This window comes from Eulemur rufifrons, chromosome 30 (genome assembly GCF_041146395.1).
Source record: "Eulemur rufifrons isolate Redbay chromosome 30, OSU_ERuf_1, whole genome shotgun sequence".
In the NCBI taxonomy this organism is placed as follows: Eukaryota; Metazoa; Chordata; class Mammalia; order Primates; family Lemuridae; genus Eulemur; species Eulemur rufifrons.
In genome coordinates, this window is record NC_091012.1 from 63,289,310 (window position 1) to 63,303,780 (window position 14,471).

General features: G+C 37.3%; 1 protein-coding gene across 2 annotated transcripts in view; it reads left to right on the forward strand.

Moving 5' to 3' along the window:
- The window catches only part of MORC4 (MORC family CW-type zinc finger 4), a 51,316-nt gene that overhangs the window by 32,274 nt on the left and 4,571 nt on the right, over window positions 1-14,471 (forward strand). For both annotated transcript variants that reach the window (XM_069463064.1, XM_069463065.1), the window contains exons 11-14: window positions 703-831; window positions 2,165-2,233; window positions 2,628-2,679; window positions 4,090-4,262. In XM_069463064.1, coding sequence (XP_069319165.1) covers window positions 703-831; window positions 2,165-2,233; window positions 2,628-2,679; window positions 4,090-4,262 — 423 coding nt within the window. The remainder of the gene's footprint in view (window positions 1-702; window positions 832-2,164; window positions 2,234-2,627; window positions 2,680-4,089; window positions 4,263-14,471) is intronic.

Here is a 14,471-nt window from a genome sequence, read left to right on the forward strand (position 1 = left end):
CCAGCTGGGCATGGTGGCAATGCCTGTAGTCTCAGCTACTCAGGAGGCTGAGGCAGGAGGATCGCTTGAGCCCAGAAGTTTGAGGTTGCTGTGAGCTGTGATGACACTACTGCACTCTATCCTGGGCAACAGAGTGAGAGAACTTGTCTCAAAAAAGAAAAAAAAAGGAAATATTATAAACAAAAGGTTTTTTTGAGAGGGCAAAAAGTAAAGAGAAATAGGGTGTCTCTGCAGGGAAATGGGGGAGATGTTTTAATGACAGTGTTTCAATGACTCCCATAAATGCATTTTAAACTTGTTACATGATTGGACAGAAGTAAATAAAATAGTTCTATGGGTTTTATTTCTTGGTAATAAAGTAACATATACATAAAATTTTTTCCAAGTTAATAAATTTTAGAGTTAAAAATTATCCTATTGTTTGCCTAGAGCAAGAGATTCCAGGATAAATATTGACTTCCATGAATAATGACAGCTCACCATGTTAATACTTGTTATTATTTTTCATATCCATATTTGATTTAGTTCCATTATTATATCTGTTTAGTTCAAAATATATATATTTTAGGCACCTAGACTATAACATTTTTGACACATTTTATATAGAAAATTAGGTTCTTTTATTTTTAGGCTATGCCTTACTAATTAAGACAAAGCACAGAGCTGGGATATACAGTCACACTTCTGTTTTCCTTCATTCAGGAAGATTCCTGACCAGACATGGGTACAGTGTGATGAGTGTCTTAAATGGAGAAAGCTTCCTGGCAACGTTGATCCATCTTCATTACCTGCAAGATGGTTTTGTTATTATAATTCCCATCCACAGTACAAGTAAGGTTCCAGGACTCAGTATTATGCCTGAACGTAACTCCTGATTTGTCTCTATATTCTAAAACATTTTTTATCTCAAGTCCACACCCTTCAGCCTGGCATTCAAACCCTTATGCTAACTGGCCCCACCTGACCTATACAGCCTCATATTTCATTGTATCTTAACACAAACCCTGTACTTGAGCCTGGCCTGTAGCTTCACTTCCCCACACATGCCATGCTTACTCTCTCCTCCCTGACTTTGATAGCATTTTCCTGTTGCTTGCAATGACCTACGTTCTGTCTGCCTAGCCAATCATATCCACCTGGGGAGCTTAAGTCTTTTGTGTGATGCTTTTTCTGTTGACCATGGTTTATAGTGATTTTACTCTCACTTCTTACGGTATTTGATTCTTGATGTTTGTTCACATACTGCTTTGTATTTTTAGTTGTTTTTCATATGTGTATGCTTTGGTTCTTTATGAGATTGTAAACTCTTTGAGAAAAAAGTATTTATATTCCAGATTGAGTCAATAATTTTCTTCATATGTCTATGGAATCAATTATATAGTAGTAACTATTGTACATTCAGTGCTGTTTGTGTATGTGTTTGTCTTCCTAATATACCATATGCAGCATCCAACATCTAAATAGTGCCTGGCATATCCATGGGCATTGACTTTAATATAATAGTTTTTTAATTTGACTCAGTAATCACAAAGTTTTATAATAATAAGTCATTGTATTTTAATTCAGCTGTGACTTTCTTAAAATTCTTTTTTTGCAGGGTAAATGCTGATAGAAAAAAAGTGCTAAAATGTATACACATTTTAGGGTGGAAATGCCTAAAATGGAGGAAATCAAATAGAAAAAATCTAGGTCCATAATGTGTAAGCCTAGTCTCCTAGTCTCCTAGTCTCCAGATATGCCTAAGCTACCTTTCCATGGAGAGTAAATGGAATTGTGTGATTAGAATATGGAACTGAGTACTTGGAAGTGTCAGTTTTGAATACTTTATCTTCTGTTTACTCTTAGTCCAAGAGACATAGCTTTCCTGGCCACTTTACCTCCTTATAAAATGGTTGTAACATAGTTTCCAATTGTTATTAATTTTGTTTGTTTCTAGGGTTACTTTTGACCATTGAATAAGTTTTTTAGTATTCCCTTCAGCTTTTACTCCTAAAATTCTCTTCCTCATGATTTACATATAACAAGGTTTTGTAACGTGGGTGGGATCTGAACTCTGTAACGTTAGACGGTTGTTAACCTGCCTGTCATAGTTGTGAGGAGAGTAAAGGGTAAAAGCAAAGGATACATTTTGCTTCCGAAGGATGATGTCTTCTCTGTACTGCAGGAGATGCTCTGTTCCAGAGGAACAAGAACTCATTGATGAAGACCTGTACTTGAGCAAAGCTAAGAAACAGTTGAGTATACATGAGATGGTGCTACTATATCATAGAGTAGAGGAGCCTGACCCTTCCTAATAGGACAGGAGTTTTGAGAAGAGAGATTTTTATTTATTTATGATTTTTATTTCTTAGTGATTTCCTTCCTCACCTCTCTGCTATCCCAATTCTTTATTCCTTCTAACCATCTCTTGAACATCTCAACTAGTGATTATCTTTAGTCTCTCTCCCCCTCCCCTCCTTCCCTCTACTCTTTGGTGGGGCACTGGAAATCTCACCCTTAGTCACTTAGTAAGGCTCACAGTATTTCTAATTTCGAGGGAACATAATAACCTAAATCTACAATTGGTAATCCATTTCAAACTGCGAAGTTTCACAAGTGAACTAAATAGCACTTTTATCTTCTCCTAGAGATCAAACTGTTGAGAAGAAGAAGATGTTTATAGAAAATGAAAGACAACAGGTGAGAGACAGTGCACACCCTTCCTTTCCTCAAACAAAACTTTCCCCAACAGAGGACACAGGTTGAAGGAAGCAGCAATCTTGAAAGCTACATAGAAATAACAAACCATTTCTTCTGGTGGTCTTTGTTTCATTGGATCTTTTGCTTTAGCTTTGATCCACTGTTACTGATGTTCAGATCGCTAAAAATAGAAGAGTCAAATCATTTATTTTCCATATTTGGATCCAGTACTGACTCTGGACAGTGTGAATGTCACATTTAGTATCACAGAATATTCAGAGTTGTGTTCGATCCTCACTTAGGCTGCTCCTGTTGAGTGTCTGGTTTTCCTGTCTCTTTTCTTCCAGGATTCACAGGTGATTTCTTTCTCCTCCCTCTTGGGAAGAAGGGGTGGTTCTTTGTGCCCCTGCCCGATCCCTGCTTTCAGGCTGGCTGGCTTTATAAAGACTCTCTGCTGTTTTGAATTTTCAGGAGCACTGTCTCTCGGACATGGTTGCCCAGCTCTGGACGCTGAAGGGTGCAATAAGGTTGGCCGTCCTTTCAGGGACTCTCCTTTCCTGACAGCCACCGTAGCACCCATATGTCTTCCCTACCCAACCTTGCCTTTCTGCATGATTTCCTTCTTGACCCTCTTTCCCAGAGAGATCTGCTAGTCGCATGTTAGATTCACCTTCCACCCACTCAATCAGGGTAGGTCAGACTGGTGAGGATAGAGGTGATTGAATACTAATTCTTCTTCTGATATCCTGCCAAGATCCAGGCATATGAATTATCAGGTTTCGTATCCTAATGTTTTGGCTTAATAGTCTGATGTAGAGATTGGGAGATTTCCTAGGACTGCCCTCTCCTCATTCAGTTTACCTCCCCTGTATATTCCCTCACCTTTATCATTCATACCATCTGCATAAGCTGGCTCTCCCACAAGATCCAGCCGCATGTCTCTGTGTGTGTGTGTGTGTGTGTGTGTATGTGTGTACTATGAATATGTGTTAGTCTCTCGCATGCATTTCTCCAAAACCAGAACAGACACTTGCTGCAATGCTTTTTCCCTCCACCCTGACCCTCATCACATGTCTCAGAGGAGTGAAAACTCTCAGCCTTAAACTAGGTCACAAGAGAGAGTTAGACAGTGATTAGGGGGGCCTGGGTTAATGTTGGGGGTGGGATGACTCTAGGAGCCAATAAGTGAGTTGGGGAAGGTCTGTTTGGTGTCCAGCTGATAAGGTTGATAACTGAACGTGCCTGGGTTCAGTGTTCTAGTGTACATTACTGCGCGCTGTTTGTTTTGTGTAGGAAACAAGTTTCTTTTTATTTGGCCAAGCATTCTTTCCTAGCATCAAAAGGATTGACTCATCCTTTGACGTTTAGTTTGAACTGGAGATTTTTATAAATCATTTCTTTCTTTTCTAGGTATTCAGTAATCCACCAAAGATCCCTACTGTTCAAGATATGGCTGGATTGAATACCAAGACAGCTGGATATGAGGGAATTCATAGCCCTAATTTGCTTCCAGCCATTAGAGAAGAAAGCAGATCACCTCTTCAACTTAAGCCTATGGATTCCAGTGTTTTTCAGTTTTCCAGGTGACTAGAAAACATAGTTTCTTGTCAATTGTAAGCTTCAAGGTCCACTTTCCTGTAGAGTAAGTTGCTATGTTGTACCATGTCTATATTTAGAAGGAGAAACAAAATTTTAGGTTGATATAATTGTGTGTTGCATATATCCCAAACTTTTCAACATTACAACTGCTGTGTCAAGTCTGTATATTTTTTTGAGGTGATTATTTGCTGATACTCTTATGTATTATGTGTTCACATTTTGTAGGGAATTTTGAAAGTGAAATAATGGGCATAACTCTTTGAAAAGCATAAAATACCATACAAATAAGATAATGTTACACAGGTAAACATTGTTCCTTTTCTTAAATTTATGGATATTGAAGTTGTCTGGGGACTCATAGGCTTAGCACGTGTTGGCCACACATAAAAATAACTATTAGAAATTTGTGCCATTGGGTAAGCTTTATCATTTATTGTTTCCTAGAGTAAATTATTAGTATACATTTAGTCTTGGGCTTTATTTGTTCATCTTCTAGCACCTCATCAATGTTATTTTGTGAATCTTCTTAACGAGAAGGAGCCTAGCTGTTCTTTTTCTTAAATACCAGGAGTATTTAAAGAACTGAAAGATATGACTGCCCCTATACTGCCATGAGACTGAACCCAGTGCTTCTAATTATGACTCCTTGCTTTTTCCTCTCTACTGTGCTGCTCACTCTGGTAGGGCCAAGCCATGGGACAGGCACAGAGATGCTTTCTAATAGAAATTTCTGCATTTGTTAGTAATGTAACCATTATATGATGGGATGTGAACTTTTCAATGACACTTTTCAGTTTGGATATCTTGTTAACATATTGTAGGATAGTCAATGGAATACATAATAGAGTAAAATGACTCCTAGTTTGTTTTCTTTCCCCAATGTCACTTATTCTCTCCCTGTTTCTTGCTTCTTAGGTTGATCTTTTCAGGCTCTCACATAGATAAACATCTTTAGAGATGTGCAAGTCCCCTATTCCTTGATTCTTCCACAATTAAGCTCCATGGATACTGGAAGAACCCCATGACCCCCTGAACATGAGCAAAAGTCTCAAGAAGTAAGCTTTTAGGAGCAGAACTAATAAAGCTCTAAAAGAGTTAAATGAGAATTTGTATGAAATCATCTAGAACAGTGCCTTGGAATATAGTAGGTACTCAATAAGTAATGGTTGAATCTGAGTCATATTGAAGGAGCAATTTCTAAGATTGAATTGTGTAGCAAGGGGGTAAGAAATAGAGTCTAACCTTAGTCTCAAGAGCTTGAGCCTAATTCTACCCTGTTCCCATCCATACTTTTTAAACTTCCATTGCAGGTTGGGAGGGGTGCACAGTAAATACTAGGTGTTTTTGAAGCATTGTTACCTCTCCACCTTGGTCTCCTGGAGATGCTCATATATCATCATTACCACTGGAGTATCAGGTGTCATCGCTCTTGAAGCCTATTGTCCTTTTTCTACTATGATCACTTTTCCTTTTTTTCCCAATGTTTCTTTTATAACTCTCTAGTGGTTTTTGGTAACCTCAAGAGGATTGCAAGTGCTAATTTATGAACATTTTATGAGTGCAGTATAATAGAATGTCCATTGGGTGGCATACTTTGTCAGTCTTTACTGGGATGTTTGTATGAGTGTGGATTGTATGTCAAGAGTGAGGTTTTGGCTATAGAGGACAGGTGAAATACCTTGACCATTGTTGTGTAATTTTAATTTATTGAGAATAAAATTCTTTAAGAGAAAGATATGAGATACATGACAGTTGATGCTAATGTCATGTGTTATGTAAGGTCAGTAAATGATGATTGTGTCATTTCAGGCTACACATATATGGAGGGTTCAATTTGACTGAGGAGAGTCTGCCTTTTAATGGGGGAAAATGGAGTTGCTCAAGAGTTCAGTAAAATATACAGAGTTTCTGATAAAAACATTGTTAATGGAGTAATAGGTTTAATTAAGAGTTATAAAGGTGTACTTTGTTATTATCAAAACCTGATACTGATAAGGATCCTTGGGTCATGTAGTTGGCTTACTAACTCCAGATAAAATAAAGCCTACACTATCCAAGAAAACTTTAAAAGTTCTAGTGGGGTAAGTTAGCAGGGGCTCCAGAAGTGTTACTGGCAGCTGCTTTGTGAGTCTCACAAATCTAGCAAGGGGAGGAGATTACCTGCAATAAAGAACAGGTTCAGCCAGTATGTAAGCAGGCATGACCTTTTAGGGGAAGACAGCTTATTTCTGTTAAAAGAAATAATCCCTTTCTGTTCATTCATTCTACATATATAGTCATGCACCACATAACTATTTTAGTCAACAACAGACCACATGTACAACAATAGTCCTATAAGATCACAATACCACATTTTTATTGTAGATGTCTAAACATTTTTCTATGTTTAGATACACAAATACTTACCATTGTGTTATAATTACATGCCGTACAGGTTTGTAGCCTAAGAGCAATAGGCAATACCATATAGCCTAAGTATATAGTAGGCTATACCATCTAGGTTTGTGTAAGTAGACTACGACGATCGCACAATGACAGAATCACCTAATGATTCATTTCTCAGAACGTATCCCCATCATTAACCTACACATGACTGTATTTGAATGCTTACTGTATGAAAGACACTGTTTCTAGGGCAGTGATAGATCAAAGATGAAGGAGCTTAGTCAAAGTTTTATATGTGAGTATCCCCAGTACATGCTAGTTTTCTTATACAAAATAAAATTTAAAGTAACCAAAAGCATATGGACAAAGGCAAGAATTAGTGGCTGTAATTTATTTGGATATTTAGATATTTTGAGTTAAGCTATATGTTAAAGGCTAATTAGTTCATGTTTTCAAAGGATAACCAAAAAAAATCTGAATTACACTGTAATGGTGAAGGAAGAGGATAGAATTCTAATACATTTAAAGGAATGTTTGAAATAACAAACAATGGGTAGAAATAGAAGAATAGTATTACAAATAAATATGGTTAATTCAGGGGCCTTTATTAACATTTAAAAATATGATCTGGAAGCATGACTTCTAGAATGGAAAAATGAGGAGCACAGTGGACTCTCACCAACAAATAGCCATTTAACTTGAAAAAAATTTTTTTAAATCAACATTTCTGGAAATTGTCCTAGAGGCACACAGAAAATGGAGAAATATTCATTCAAGAAAATCTACTAAATATCAGAAAGAACAGCAAGAGTCAGTGGCATTTGAACCACGAACCTGTTCCTACCCACCTCCAAACTCTGTTCAATGAAAACTACTCAAGGGAGTTCTAATCTAGGTGGGTGTGGTCAAGAAAATGAGGACTCCCTCTTCCCCTAGTTTCCTATCTAGAACCATGGTTTTACCCAGGAGGGGAAAGCCTCTGCTTTTCTCATCTACTCCAGTTCTGCTTTGTAGAAGCTCTATTCCAGACAGACCCAAGAAGACTCTTCTCCTACCCAACCTTCTCTTCCCCTACACAGCCCAAGAACAGCACTCCCTTACAGTGTGGAAGCACTCACCCAAGAACAGCAAGCCAACATACTATGCTCCTATTGCTCCAGCCTGAGCTTGATCATAGGTCAGAAGTTTATGCTGGATGAAGCAAGCCAAAAGCTACACCAGCACCCATTCATAAAGAAGAGATTTCACTCTGGGAGAAGTGTGCCACTGTCCTTGTCTCCAGCTCTTGTACAGTGTTCCAGAGGATCTGCTTATAGGGAGGAGGGTCCTTAAGGATGAAGAACTCCACAGCTCTACGTGAAGGCCCTGACTTTATGTGGAATAGAACATGAAGAATTCCATGCTTAAGGGCATTGTCAAAAATAATGGAAATCTTGGTGAAAAACAATTAAGAGTGTGCTCATATGTCCATGATACAAATTGCAGCAAGAAAAATGGCCAAGCAATCAGAAGTTTGGTAACAGAGAGAATCAGGGAAAGAAAGTCAGGAAGAGTGTTCCTGGGATAATAATCAATTTTGGGTATCAGGAAGGATGTTCATAAACACAAGGCTATACCCACTCAGAAGCAATTGGAGCAGGACATAAGTTGGACTTGAAAGCAGTCCCCGAGCTGTATACAGATCAAACAACAAAGAGCAGGAGCCTCACTGGCACTAGGGGCTTAAGCACAACCTCTGACCAACCACTTGGTGAACAACAAGCTACTCTGACCAGGGGCAACTCCTGGGAAGCCAGGCTTAAAAATAAAATCACACACATTCCTGGAAGTGTGGAAGATGGTGTGCATGCTCAAGGCTGTGTCCTCTGAGGGGTGATCAAAAGGAAAAATCCAAGCTATTAATACCTGGCTGAATATGGGGCAGAAACAAATTCCTTGAACTTTGATAGTAGCCTCCAAGCCACATAGGCATCTAATGGTAAGGGGCAAAAACCTAACTGGCTGATGGGGCTTTAACCAATAAGTGGCCTATGCTGAACCAGGGATAAACCCTAGATTGCGAGGTAAAAAATTAAAATCAAGAAAAAAATCTGGCCGGGCGTGGTGGCTCACGCCTGTAATCCTAGCACTCTGGGAGGCCGAGGCGGGTGGATCGCTCGAGGTCAGGAGTTCGAGACCAGCCTGAGCAAGAGTGAGACCCCGTCTCTACTAAAAATAGAAAGAAATTATATGGGCAACTAAAATATATATATACAAAAAATTAGCCGGGCATGGTGGCGCATGCCTGTAGTCCCAGCTACTCGGGAGGCTGAGGCAGTAGGATCGCTTAAGCCCAGGAGTTTGAGGTTGCTGTGAGCTAGACTGACGCCACGGCATTCACTCTAGCCCGGGCAACAGAGTGAGACTCTGTCTCAAAAAAAAAAAAAAGAAAAAAATCTGAGCAAGGACATCAGAGGCTGCACATTGCAGGGGAAGTAGACTTCATGGAGTCAATTTAGCCAAGTCACTAAATAAACAACCAAGCAAACAAGAAAATCAGTGTCTCAGGGAGAGGGAATCAGTATCTAGAATTGCTATACTATATTATCTATATTCTCTATATATTATCTATATTATCTAATAAAATGTCTAGTTGTAAACAAAAAGTTATGAGACGTGCAAAGGAACAGCAGAATACGACCTGTACATGGGGTTGGGGGGAAGCAGGCAATAGAAACTGCTCTTGAAGAGACACAGACGTTGAATTTATCAAAGATTTCAAAGCAGCCATTATAAATATGTGCAAAGAACTAAAGGAGACCATGTCTGAAGAATTAAAGAAGGTATGATGACAATGGCTTGAGAATATCAATAAAGGGACAGAAATTATAAAAAGAACCAAATGGAAATTCTGGGGGGTAAAAAGTACAATAACAAACATAAATTATTTAAAGGGACTCAACAGCACATTAGAGTTGGAAGAAGAAAGAATCAGCAAACTTGAAGATAGATCAATTATAGATTATGCAATCTGAAGAACAGAGCAGAAAAAAAAATGAGGAAAAATGAACAGAGCCTCAGAGAAATATGGAATGCCATCAAGTACACCAAAATATGTATAAGAGGAGTATAAGGTGGAGAGAAAGAGAGAAAAAAAAAGAGGTAAAAAGAATATTCAAAGAAATTATGCTGAAAACTTTCCAGAATTGATGAAAAACATTAATCTATACATCTAAGAAGCTCAACAAACTCAAAATAGTATAAATGCAGAGAGATTCACAGCCAAACAAACCATAGGGAAATTATTGAAAGGTGAAGAGAAGATCTTAAAAGCAGAGAGAGAAAATGATTTATCATATATAAGAGAACCCCAATAAGATAAAAAGCTGAATTCTCATCAGAAACAATGGAAACCAGAAGGTGGTGGGATGACATATTCAAAGTACTGAATGAAAGACTCAACTAAGAATCTTAACTTCAGTAAAACTGTCCTTAGGAAGAGAAGGTAAAATAAACACATTCCCAGGTAAGCAAAAGCTGACAGAATTTGTAGTTAGCAGGCCTTCCTTACAAGAAATACTAAGGAAAGTTCCTTAGGGTGAAAGCAAGTGATACCGGACAGTATTCTGAATTCACATGAAAAAGCACCGAGTGCTTATAAAGGTAACTATATAATTAATTATGAAGGACAGTATATTAGCATATTTCTTCTTCTTTCTATTCCTAACTGATTTAAAGAATAATTACATAAGCAATGCATATTTGTGCGTAATTACATGTATGTATATCATCAGTGGCCTTATATACAAATGTAAACTATTTGACAATAGCAACACAAAGGAGGTGGATGGGAGCAAAGCTCTATTGGAGTAAGGAAATGATACCAGAGAGTAACTCAGACCCACAGTCATAAATGAAGACAATAAAAAATGGTAAATAAGAAGGTTAATACAGGAAACTATGTAAATATGTACTTGCTCTGCTTTCTTCTCTTAGCTTCCTCAAAAGATGTAACATTGCATAAAGTTATAAAAGTGGAAAATTTAATTTTCAATCATAATCTCACAATTGCATCTTGATCAAGAACAAATAAAATAAAACTTATCTCTTAAAAAATTTAAAAGGATTGTTATCACATAAGGATGTTCTTCAACCACAATAGAATTAAATTAGAAATCATCAGTGTATATATACATAATAAGTGCGATGCGCACTGTCTAGGGGATGGACACGTTTGAAGCTCTGACTCAAACGTGGGGGGTGGGAGGGCAAGGGCAATATACGTAACCTAAACTTTTGTACCCCCACAATATGCTGAAATAATAATAAAAAATTAAATTAAATTAAAAAAAAGAAATCAACCTAAGGAAATTTGGGAAATTCACAAATATGTGGAAATTAAATGACACACTTCAAAATAACAAGTAGGTAAAAGAAAAACATCACAAGGGGAATTAGAAAGTATCTCGAAAGGATGAAAATGAAAACAAAGTATACCAAGACTTATGGGATGAAGCTAAAGAAGTACTCAGAGGGAAAATTGTATTCATAAATGCTTACATTAAAATTGAAGAAAGATGTCAACTCCTACTTTAAAAAAATACAAAAACAAGAGCAAACTCAAAGCAAGCAGCAGGAAACAATAAAGATTAGAATGGAAATGAAATAGGAAGACAGGAAAAAAATAGAGAAAATCAGTAAAACCAGAAGCTGGTTCCTTGAAAAGAAAAACAAAATTTAAGAAAACAATTAAACAATTCCATTTATAATAGCTTCAAAATAAAATATTTCAGAATAAATTTAATAGAGGTACAAACAAGACCTTTATACTGAAAACTACAAAATATTGTTGAAGGAAATTATAGATGACCCAAGTAAATGGAAAGATGGTTCATCTTTGTGGATCAGAAGATTTAATATTGTTAAAATGGCAGTACTCCTAAATTGATTTACCGATTTGATACAGTCCCTATCAAAATACCAGCTGGCTTTTCTGTAGTAATCAACAACCTGACCCTAAAATTCATATGAAAATGTCAGGGATATAGAATAGTCAAAACAATCTTGAAAGAGAAGAAAGTTGGAGGACTTATATTAATACTTCCCTGCAGTTATCTACAGTATAGCTATAGTAATCAAGACAGTATGATATTGGTATAAGGAATAGACATATATATCAATGGAACAGTCAAGAAATATACCCGTATTTTTGGTCACTGGATTTTTGGCAAAGGTGCCAAGGCAACAGGTCAATGGGGAAAAGAACAGACTTTTTTCCTCTATTTTTTAGAGATGGGGTCTTGCTTTGTCTCCCAGGCTGGAGTGTAGTGGCATGATCATAGCTCACTACAGTGTCAGTGTCGAACTCCTGGGCTCAAGGGATCCTCCTGCCTTAGCCCCCTGAGTAGCTGGGACAACAGGTGTGCAGGTGTGCACCACCACTCCCAGCTAAATTTCTTTTTCTTTCTTTCTTTCTTTTCTTTTCTTTTTTTTTTTTTTTTGGAGTCAGGGCTTGCTATGTTGCCCAGTTTGGTCTTGAACTCCTGGCCTCAAGTGATCCCTGTGCCTCAGCCTCCTGAGTTGCTAGTATTACAGGTGTGAGCCTCCATGCCTGGCTCAAGAAAAGTCTTTTGAGTAAATGGTGCTGGGACAACTGGATATCCACATGCAATAAAATAAAATTGAGTCCCCACTTCACACTATACACAAAATTTAACTCCAAATGACTCACAGATATAAATGTAAGAGCTAGAACTGTAAAAATATTAGAAAAAACATGGGAGTATTATATCTTTGTGACCTTGGATTATGCTATAGTTTCTTAGATATGACACCAAGGGGTCATATCTTGGGCCAGGCATAGTTAATGGCTCATGCCTATAATCCTAGCACCTTGGGAGGCTGAGGCAGGTGGATCACTTGAGCCCAGGAGTTTCAATTTGCAATGAGCTATGATGACAACCACTGCACTCTAGCCTGGGCAACAGAGCAAGAACCTGTCTCAAAAAAGAAAAAAAGTTAAATTGGCCTGCATAAAAATTAAAAATGTTAGAGCTACAAAGGACACTATCAAGAAAATGAAAAGACCACCCACAGGATGGGAGAATAACTTTGGAAATATTATATTTGATAAGGGATTGGTATCCAGAATATATAGAAACTATTACAACTCACTAATAAAAAGGCAAACAACCCAATTAAAAATATGTAAATGATCTGTATAGAAATATCTTTACAGAAGATAAACAAATGACCAATAAGTACATGAAAAGATGCTCAACATCACTAGTCATTAACGAAATGCAAATCAACCAAAATGAGCTGCTACTTCACACCCATTAGGATGGCTGTAATCAAAAAGATGGACAATAACAAGTGCCAGTGAGGATGTGGAAAAATTGGAACTCTCATGCATGGCTGGTATAAATGCAAAGTGTTGCAGCTGCTTTGGAAAACAGTCTGGCAGTTCCACAGAACATTAAACAGTTACTGCATGACCCAGTTGTTCCACTACTAAGATTATACCCAAGAAAACTAAAAACATACATCCATATAAAACTTGTATACAAATGTTTATAGCAGCATTATTAACAGTAGCCAAAAAGTGGAAGCAACCTAAATGTCCATTAGCTGATGAATGGGTAAGTAAAATGTGGCATATCTGTACAATGGAATATTATTCAGCTATAGAAAGGAACGAAATACTGATACATGCTACAACGTGGATGAACCTTGCAAACATTATATTAAGGGAAAGAATCCAGATACAAAAGAATACATATTACATGATCCCATTTATATGAAATGCCTAGAATAGACAAATCTATAGGGACAGAAAGTAGATTAGTGGTTGCATAGAGGTAGGTGGAGGCATAGAAAGTGACTGCTAATGTGTAGGAGGTTTCTTTAGGGATGATGCAAATTTTCTAAACAGATTGTGGTGATAGTTACACAACTCTGTGAGTGTACTAAAACCACTGAATTGTACACTTTAATTTGTCATTTTTATCTCAACAAAGATGTTTAAAAATGTATCTTCTGGAAGAAGTACTATGCACTCTAAAAAGGACCATGTTTTTTGATCTTTATTCCTGACTTAAACATAGCAGACAACATCTGTGGAATGAGCAAGTAAAAAAATAATGAAATATCCTAATCTGAGTACAGCATTCTCTGTCTTGGTTAGTGAAATACTAAACTGATATGGTCAAATATAGAAACCTCAAAAAGCATTTTGAAGGAGCAGAAGCATGGTATATGTGTATGTTTTGAGAAAATGTAAAATACCTAAAAGAGAAAATTCAAAATGCACTTACCTATAAAATGACAGACAATGGAGGAATATGACAGAGCGAAAAGAAATGAGAAGAAACTATGTAGTTGGAAAAAGAATTACTATTGTTTAAAACCCCTAATTAATCTTTTCTAAATGAGTGGATACAAGTCTGGTATGAGAATCGGCTCTTAGAGGGAAGAGCCAGACTCTCTGGAGATGTATAGAACCAATAAGTAAAATCTGCTTATTTTCTCTCATTCACATAATGGTTGTTTTTTGATTGCCTCTTAGGTGAACATTTTGTTTCCTCATCCTCATCTAGCACAGTTAGTTAAGCTGCCTTCCGTCAAGGACCTTATACTTTTATACTTTTGTAAGGTGCTTTAAGACACACACACACACACACACACACACACAGGGTACTAAGTGATGGCATGTCATAAGAGATTGCTGAAGTGCTACAGGAATTTAGGCATACAGTGTTAGGGAGGAGAAGGGGATTCCAGTCAAAAGGAGCAGCATAAGAAATCACAGGGCATCCAGTTTGGTGTTT